This window comes from Petromyzon marinus, unplaced genomic scaffold, assembly GCF_048934315.1.
Source record: "Petromyzon marinus isolate PM22_M1 ecotype Great Lakes invasive population unplaced genomic scaffold, UKy_Petmar_22M1.pri1.0 PM_Scaffold_59, whole genome shotgun sequence".
Classification (NCBI taxonomy): Eukaryota; Metazoa; Chordata; class Hyperoartia; order Petromyzontiformes; family Petromyzontidae; genus Petromyzon; species Petromyzon marinus.
The window spans coordinates 432,129-442,636 of NW_027423601.1; the positions used below are offsets into that span (position 1 = coordinate 432,129).

The 10,508-nt window shown below is 52.2% G+C and overlaps 1 protein-coding gene across 2 annotated transcripts in view; it reads right to left on the bottom strand.

Annotated features, from left to right (window-relative positions):
- Positions 1-1,151: 1,151 nt before the first annotated feature.
- The window catches only part of LOC142923701 (fibroblast growth factor receptor 2-like), a 64,035-nt gene continuing 54,678 nt past the window's right edge, over positions 1,152-10,508 (bottom strand). The window contains exons 11-12 of one of the 2 annotated variants that reach the window (XM_076064666.1): positions 9,525-9,630; positions 1,152-1,928 (exon numbers count right to left, since the gene is read on the bottom strand). In XM_076064666.1, the coding sequence (XP_075920781.1) occupies positions 1,572-1,928; positions 9,525-9,630 (463 nt within the window). In that variant the 3' untranslated portion in view covers positions 1,152-1,571. The other variant, XM_076064667.1, reaches the window with a different exon arrangement.

Below are 10,508 nucleotides of genomic sequence, written 5' to 3' on the forward strand. Positions count from 1 at the left end.
GTGAGTGAGTGTATGAGTGAGTGAGTGTATGAGTGAGTGAGTGTGTGAGTGAGTGTATGAGTGAGTGTATGAGTGAGTGAGTGTATGAGTGAGTGAGTGAGTGTATGAGTGAGTGAATGAGTGAGTGTATGAGTGAATGAGTGTATGAGTGAATGAGTGAGTGTATGAGTGAGTGAGTGTATGAGTGAATGAGTGAGTGTATGAGTGAGTTAGTGTATGAGTGAGTGAGTGAGTGTATGAGTGAGTGTATGAGTGAGTGAGTGTATGAGTGAGTGAATGAGTGTATGAGTGAGTGAGTGTATGAGTGAGTGTATGAGTGAGTGAGTGTATGAGTGAGTGTATGAGTGAGTGTATGAGTGAGTGAATGAGTGAGTGTATGAGTGAGTGAGTGTATGAGTGAGTGTATGAGTGAGTGAGTGTATGAGTGTGTGAGTGTATGAGTGAGTGAGTGTGTGAGTGAGTGTATGAGTGAGTGTATGAGGAGTGTATGAGTGAGTGAGTGTATGAGTGAGTGAATGAGTGAGTGTATGAGTGAGTGAGTGTATGAGTGAATGAGTGTGTGAGTGAGTGTATGAGTGAGTGAGTGTATGAGTGAGTGAGTGTATGAGTGAGTGAGTGTGTGAGTGAGTGTATGAGTGAGTGTATGAGTGAGAGTGTATGAGTGAGTGAGTGTATGAGTGAGTGAATGAGTGAGTGTATGAGTGAATGAGTGTATGAGTGAATGAGTGAGTGTATGAGTGAGTGAGTGTATGAGTGAATGAGTGAGTGTATGAGTGAGTTAGTGTATGAGTGAATGAGTGAGTGTATGAGTGAGTGTATGAGTGAGTGAGTGTATGAGTGAATGAGTGAGTGTATGAGTGAGTTAGTGTATGAGTGAGTGAGTGAGTGTATGAGTGAGTGTATGAGTGAGTGAGTGTATGAGTGAGTGAGTGTATGAGTGAGTGAGTGAGTGTATGAGTGAGTGAATGAGTGAGTGAGTGTATGAGTGAGTGAATGAGTGTATGAGTGAGTGAGTGTATGAGTGAGTGTATGAGTGAGTGAGTGTATGAGTGAGTGTATGAGTGAGTGTATGAGTGAGTGAATGAGTGAGTGTATGAGTGAGTGAGTGTATGAGTGAGTGTATGAGTGAGTGTATGAGTGAATGAGTGTATGAGTGAATGAGTGAGTGTATGAGTGAGTGAGTGTATGAGTGAGTGAATGAGTGAGTGTATGAGTGAATGAGTGTATGAGTGAATGAGTGAGTGTATGAGTGAGTGAGTGTATGAGTGAATGAGTGAGTGTATGAGTGAGTTAGTGTATGAGTGAGTGAGTGAGTGTATGAGTGAGTGTATGAGTGAGTGAGTGAGTGTATGAGTGAGTGAATGAGTGAGTGTATGAGTGAGTGAGTCTGGCTGCTGGTAATATTTCAGGAACTGATTATGATTATGCTGCTGACGATGTTTCTGCTGACGATGCTGATAATACTTATGATGCTGATTCTGCTGATGATACTGATGCTGGTGATGATTCTGTTGATGATACTGCTGATGCTGCTGCTACTGATGCTGCTGATTATGCTGATACTGATGCTGCTACAGCTGCTGCTGCTGCTGATGCTGCTGATGATGATTCTGCTGCTGAAGATGATGATTACGCTGATGATGATTCTGCTGATGATGCTGATGATTCTGCTGCTGATGCTGATGACGATGCTGCTGCTGATGGTGCTGCTGCTGATTCTGCTGCTGATGATTCTGCTGCTGCTGCTGATGATGATGATGCTGCTGCTGATGCTCGTGAGAGAAGACAGAATCGTCTCCAGACGAGGTGGAGGTGGAGGAGGTGGACGAGGTGGACGAGGAGGTGGAGGAGGTGGTGGAGTTGCGGGCTACACCACGGACAGTGCTGACCTGGAGCAGCTCCACGGGGTCAGAGAGCTCCAGGTAGTCCTGGGGCAGTCAGAGACACAGAGTCAGAGACACACAGAGACACACAGAGAGACACACAGAGACACAGAGACACACAGAGAGACACACAGAGACACAGAGACACACAGAGAGTCAGAGAGTCAGAGACACACAGAGACACACAGAGAGACACACAGAGACACAGAGACACACAGAGACACACAGAGACACACACAGAGAGCTCCAGGTAGTCCTGGGGCAGTCAGAGACACAGAGTCAGAGACACACAGAGACACACACAGAGACACACACAGAGACACACAGAGACACACAGAGACACACACAGAGAGACACACAGAGACACACAAAGACACACAGAGAGACACACAGAGACACACAGAGAGTCAGAGACACACACAGAGACACACAGAGAGTCAGAGACACAGACACACACACAGAGACACACACAGAGACACACAGAGACACAGAGACACACACAGAGAGCTCCAGGTAGTCCTGGGGGAGTCAGAGACACAGAGTCAGAGACACACAGAGACACAGAGACACACAGAGACACACAGAGACACACAAAGAGTCAGAGACACAGAGACACACAGAGACACAGAGACACAGAGACACACAGAGACACACAGAGAGACACACAGAGACACACAGAGACACACAGAGAGACAGAGACACACAGAGACACACAGAGACACACACAGAGAGCTCCAGGTAGTCCTGGGGCAGTCAGAGACACAGAGTCAGAGACACACAGAGACACACAGAGAGACACACAGAGAGACACAGAGACACAGAGAGACACACAGAGAGTCAGAGACACACAGAGACACACACAGAGACACACACAGAGAGACACACAGAGACACACAGAGAGACACACAGAGACACACAGAGACACACAAAGACACACAGAGAGACACACAGAGACACACAGAGACACACAGAGACACACAGAGAGACACACAGAGACACACAGAGACACACAGAGACACACAGAGACACACACAGAGACACACACAGAGAGCTCCAGGTAGTCCTGGGGCAGTCAGAGACACAGAGTCAGAGACACACAGAGACACAGAGACACACACAGAGACACACAGAGACACACAGAGACACAGAGTCAGAGACACAGAGACACACACAGAGACACAGAGACACAGAGACACACAGAGACACACAGAGACACAGAGACACACAGAGACACACACACACAGAGACACACAGAGACACAGAGACACAGAGACACACAGAGACACACAGAGACACACAGAGACACACACAGAGACACACACAGAGAGCTCCAGGTAGTCCTGGGGCAGTCAGAGACACAGAGTCAGAGACACACAGAGACACACAAAGACACACAGAGAGACACACAGAGAGACACACACAGAGACACACAAAGACACACAGAGAGACACACAGAGAGACACACACAGAGAGCTCCAGGTAGTCCTGGGGGAGTCAGAGACACAGAGTCAGAGACACACAGAGACACAGAGACACACACAGAGAGACACACAGAGACACACAAAGACACACAGAGAGACACACAGAGACACACAGAGAGTCAGAGACACACAGAGACACACACAGAGACACACACAGAGAGACACACAGAGACACAGAGACACACAGAGAGACACACAGAGACACACAGAGAGTCAGAGACACAGAGACACACACAGAGAGACACACAGAGACACACACAGAGACACACACAGAGACACACACAGAGAGACACACACAGAGAGCTCCAGGTAGTCCTGGGGGAGTCAGAGACACAGAGACACACACAGAGACACAGAGACACACACAGAGACACACAGAGAGTCAGAGACACACAGAGAGACACACAGAGACACACAAAGACACACAGAGAGACACACAGAGACACACAGAGACACACAGAGAGACACACAGAGACACACAGAGACACAGAGACACACAGAGACACACAGAGACACAGAGACACACAGAGACACACAGAGACACAGAGACACACAGAGACACACAGAGACACACAGAGACACAGAGACACACACAGAGAGCTCCAGGTAGTCCTGGGGGAGTCAGAGACACAGAGACACAGAGACACACAGAGAGTCAGAGACACAGAGACACACAGAGACACACACACACAGAGACACACAGAGACACAGAGACACACACAGAGACACACAGAGAGTCAGAGACACAGAGACACACACACACACAGAGAGCTCCAGGTAGTCCTGGGGCAGTCAGAGACACAGAGTCAGAGACACACACAGAGACACAGAGACACACACAGAGACACACAGAGACACACAGAGAGTCAGAGACACAGAGACACACACAGAGAGCTCCAGGTAGTCCTGGGGGAGTCAGAGACACAGAGACACAGAGACACACACAGAGACACACACAGAGACACACAGAGACACAGAGACACACACAGAGACACAGAGACACAGAGACACACACAGAGACACACAGAGACACAGAGACACACACAGAGACACAGAGACACACACAGAGACACACAGAGACACAGAGACACACACAGAGACACACACAGAGACACAGAGAGTCAGAGACACACAGAGACACAGAGAGACACACAGAGACACACAGAGACACACACATAGAGCTCCAGGTAGTCCTGGGGGAGAGAGACACACAGAGACACAGAGTCAGAGACACAGAGAGACACAGAGAGTCAGAGACACAGAGAGACACACAGAGAGCTCCAGGTAGGCCTGAGGGAGTCAGAGACACAGAGACACAGAGACACACACAGAGACACACAGAGAGTCAGAGACACAGAGACACACAGAGACACAGAGACACAGAGACACACACAGAGACACACAGAGAGTCAGAGACACAGAGACACACACAGAGACACACAGAGAGTCAGAGACACAGAGACACACACAGAGACACACAGAGAGTCAGAGACACAGAGACACACACAGAGACACACAGAGAGTCAGAGACACAGAGACACACACACACACAGAGCTCCAGGTAGTCCTGGGGGAGTCAGAGACACACACACAGAGACACACACAGAGACACAGAGACACACAGAGACACACACACAGAGACACAGAGACACACAGACACACACAGAGACACCCAGAGACACAGAGACACACAGAGAGACACACAGAGAGACACACAGAGACACAGAGACACACAGACACACACAGAGACACACAGAGACACAGAGACACACAGAGAGTCAGAGAGTCAGAGACACACAGAGACACAGAGTCAGAGACACAGAGACACAGAGTCAGAGACACAGAGACACACACAGAGACACACACAGAGAGCTCCAGGTAGTCCTGGGGGAGTCAGAGACACAGAGACACAGAGACACACACAGAGACACAGAGACACACAGAGAGACACACAGAGAGACACACAGAGACACACAGAGAGAGACACACAGAGACACACACAGAGACACAGAGACACACAGAGAGACACACAGAGAGACACACAGAGACACAGAGACACACAGACACACAGACACACAGAGACACACAGAGAGTCAGAGACACAGAGACACACAGAGACACAGAGACACACAGACACACAGAGACACACAGAGAGTCAGAGACACAGAGACACACAGAGACACAGAGACACAGAGACACACAGAGACACACAGAGAGTCAGAGACACAGAGACACACACAGAGACACACACAGAGACACACAGAGAGTCAGAGACACACAGAGACACAGAGTCAGAGACACAGAGACACAGAGTCAGAGACACAGAGACACAGAGAAACACAGAGAGTCAGAGACACAGAGACACACACAGAGACACACACAGAGACACAGAGACACACAGAGACACACAGAGACACACACAGAGACACACACAGAGACACAGAGACACACAGAGACACACAGAGACACACAGAGAGTCAGAGACACAGAGACACACAGAGACACAGAGACACAGAGACACACAGAGACACACAGAGAGTCAGAGACACAGAGACACACACAGAGACACACACAGAGACACACAGAGAGTCAGAGACACACAGAGACACAGAGTCAGAGACACAGAGACACAGAGTCAGAGACACAGAGACACAGAGAAACACAGAGAGTCAGAGACACAGAGACACACACAGAGACACACACACAGAGACACACAGAGACACACACAGAGACACACACACACAGAGCTCCAGGTAGTCCTGGGGGAGTCAGAGACACAGAGACACACAGAGAGTCAGAGACACAGAGACACACACAGAGACACACACAGAGACACACAGAGACACACACAGAGACACAGAGACACACACAGAGACACACACAGAGAGCTCCAGGTAGTCCTGGGGGATTCAGACACACAGAGACACACAGAGAGTCAGAGACACAGAGACACAGAGACACACAGAGACACACAGAGACACACACAGAGACACAGAGACACACACAGAGAGCTCCAGGTAGTCCTGGGGGATTCAGACACACAGACACACACAGAGACACACACAGAGACACAGAGACACACACAGAGACACACAGACACAGAGTCAGAGACACAGAGACACACAGAGACACAGAGACACAGAGACACACACAGAGAAACAGAGAGTCAGAGACACACAGAGACACAGAGACAGAGACACAGAGACACAGAGTCAGAGACACAGAGACACAGAGTCAGAGACACAGAGACACACAGAGACACAGAGACACAGAGACACACACAGAGACACAGAGACACACAAACACAGAGACACACAGAGACACACACAGAGAGCTCCAGGTAGTCCTGGGGGAGTCAGAGACACAGAGACACACAGAGACACACACACAGAGACACACAGAGACACACAGAGACACAGAGAGACACAGAGAGACACAGAGTCAGAGACACAGAGACACACAGAGACACAGAGACACACACAGAGACACACAGAGAGTCAGAGACACACAGAGAGCTTCAGGTAGTCCTGGGGGAGTCAGAGACACAGAGACACAGAGACACACACAGAGACACAGAGACACAGAGACACACAGAGAGTCAGAGACACACAGAGACACAGAGAGTCAGAGACACACAGAGACACAGAGGCACACACAGAGATGCAGAGAGTCAGAGACACACAGAGACACACACAGAGAGCTCCAGGTAGTCCTGGGGGAATCAGAGACACAGAGAGTCAGAGACACAGAGACACACAGAGACACACAGAGAGTCATAGACACAGAGACACAGAGACACACACAGAGACACACAGAGACACACAGAGACACAGAGACACACAGAGTCAGAGACACACAGAGACACACACAGAGACACACAGAGACACACAAAGAGAGACACACACAGACACACACAGAGACACACAGACACACACAGACACACAGAGACACACAGAGACACACACAGAGACACACAGAGACACACACACAGAGACACACACACAGAGATGCTGTAGACGATGAGAGTGGGCCTGTCGCTTTTTCTCAACCATCCTGAACACCTCCTCTGTCAGCCAGGGTCTCTGGGGAGGTCTGGACCGCGTACCCAAAGCAGCCATTACAGCTGCATGAGTCACAGTCCTAAACCTCGCCCATTTACCCTCGACATCAGGAGTGGGGGACGATGCCAACCCCAGCCGCAAGCGATGATGAAATTCTCGCTTGCAACTTTCATCAGATAACTGAGACCAGGCCACTTTAGGTTGGAATGGGGTCCTGTGTGTACACCCACCACCGGAGTGGAAGAATGGCAGGCGCATCTTACAGATGACTAGTCGATGGTCAGAGGGCAGATCAGCTCCACGGTAGGTCCTGGTGTCAAGGACATGGGCTCGCATCCGCTGGTCCGTCACTATGTAGTCCAGCAGATGTTCTTGCTTGGACCCGGCATGCATCCATGACGTTGTGTGGATGCGCCGATGCCGGAACAGCGTGTTGGTAATTACAAGCCCATGGGCTGCACAAAAATCTAGCAGCCTCCTACCATTGTTATTGAGCTGATCTGGCCCATGCCCTCCAATCACTCCAGACCAGGTGCCAGCATCATGACCAACTCGGGCATTGAAGTCACCCAACAAGATTACTCTATCCCGAGGTGCCACTTTAGCCAGCACCTGTGACAGGAGGTCATAGAAGGCATCTGACTCATCGGCTTTGCCTGCATCCCTCCATGGATGTTCGTCTTCGGTGGGGGCATAAGTAACCACGACCACCATTCCTCGCCTCCGGTTGATGGGAAGGCGAGCCCAAAGTAGCCTGGGGCTTACAGCTTCCCACACCTCACCGCCACGCTCCCACGCACCCTTCATTCTTTTGTTCAAAAGAAGAGCAACTCGCTGTTGTTTGGCAGTTTGCTGCCCCGAGTAGAGGACTGTCCACCCCTCATGGTGGCAGGAGGCAGAGCCGGTCCACCGGACCTCCTGAATGCCACACAGATCCAGGCGATACCGGTCCAGCTCCCGACAGAGGAGTGGCAGCCTCTCCTCCGCAGTGAGCATTCGAACATTCCACGTGGCCACCCGTAGTGGCTTTTCGTTGTTTCTGGAGGAGCCCCGAGGGTAGAGATTCAATCTCCCGGCTCCGCCAATTGGGGTTTGGCCAGGAAACGTCATAGACGCCTGTCCCCCCGGGGCTTCCGGCACAAGCTTATTAGTTACATATTTCAGTCGTGGTTTCGTGGTAATTAATTGAAGGTGGAGGGGTTACCAGCCCCTCGCACCCGTCCAGAGCCCCCGTTTAGCCGCTGTGGTGGTCACAGACGCCATGAGGGGAGGAGCCAATCGGAATTGGCCCTCCCTCCACAGCACTGTCCACGACAGAGTTGCCCATCCGGCATCGCGAGGAGGTAGGGGGTTGTTTTTCACACAATAACACACACACAGAGACACACACACAGAGACAGAGACACACACAGAGACAGAGACACACACAAACAGAGACACAAACACACACACAGAGACAGAGACACACACAGAGACACACACACACACAGACACACAAACACACACACACACAGACAGAGACACACACAGAGACACACCCACTCCACTCCACCGACTCCATCCCACCCACCCCACCCACCCACCCACCCCATCCCCCCACCCCACCCACCCCACCCACCCCACCCATCCCACCCCACCCACCCCACCCACCCCACCCACCCCACCCATCCCACCCCACCCACCCCACACCACCCACCCCACCCACTACACCACCCACCCCATCCACTACAGCCCACCCACCCACCCTACTCCACCCCACTCCACCACCCACCCACACCACCCACTCCACCCACCCCACTCCACCCACACCACCCACCCCACCCAGCTCACCACCCACCCACCACACCACCCACCCACCCCACTCCACCCCACTCCACCCACCCATTCACCCACCCACCCTACCCACTGCACCCCACTCCACCCACCCACCCCACCCACACCACCCACCCACCCCACTCCACCCACTACACCCCACCCACCCCACCCAGCCTACTACCCACTCCACCCCACCCACCCACCCCACCACCCACCCACCCCACCCACCCACCCACCCCACCCACCCACACCACCCACCCACCCACCACCCACCCCACACTCACGTCTTGAGTGGTGATGCTGAGGATGCGATCCAAGTCTTCGACCAGCTGGTGGAACGTGGGCCTCTGGTAAGGCATTGAGGCCCAGCAGTCTCGCATCATCATGTAGCTGTAACAACAACAACAACCACAACAACCACAACAACAACCACAACAACAACAGAGTTACACAACCACCACCACCATCACCACCACAACCATCACCACCCAGCAGTCTCGCATCATCATGTAGCTGTAACAACAACAACCACAACAACCACAACAACAACAACAACAACCACAACAACAACAACCACAACAACAACAGAGTTACACCACCACCACCACCAGTCTCGCATCATCATGTAGCTGTAACAACAACAACCACAACAACCACAACAACAACAACAACCACAACAACAACAGAGTTACACAACCACCACCACCATCACCACCACCACCGCCACCACCACGACCACGACCACCACCACCACCACCATCACCATAACCACCACCACCACCATCACCACCACCACCACCACCACCATCACCCCCACCACCACCAACATCACCCCCACCACCACCACCACCATCACCCCCACCACCACCACCATCACCACCACCACCACCACCACCATCACCCCCACCACCACCACCACCATCACCCCCACCACCACCACCATCACCCCCACCACCACCACCATCACCCCCACCACCACCACCACCATCACCCCCACCACCACCACCACCACCATCACCACCACCACCACCACCATCACCCCCACCACCACCACCACCATCACCCCCACCACCACCACCATCACCCCCACCACCACCACCATCACCCCCACCACCACCACCACCATCACCCCCACCACCACCACCATCACCACCACCACCACCACCACCATCACCACCATCACCCCCACCACCACCACCATCACCCCCACCACCACCACCACCATCACCCCCACCACCACCACCACCATCACCCCCACCACCACCACC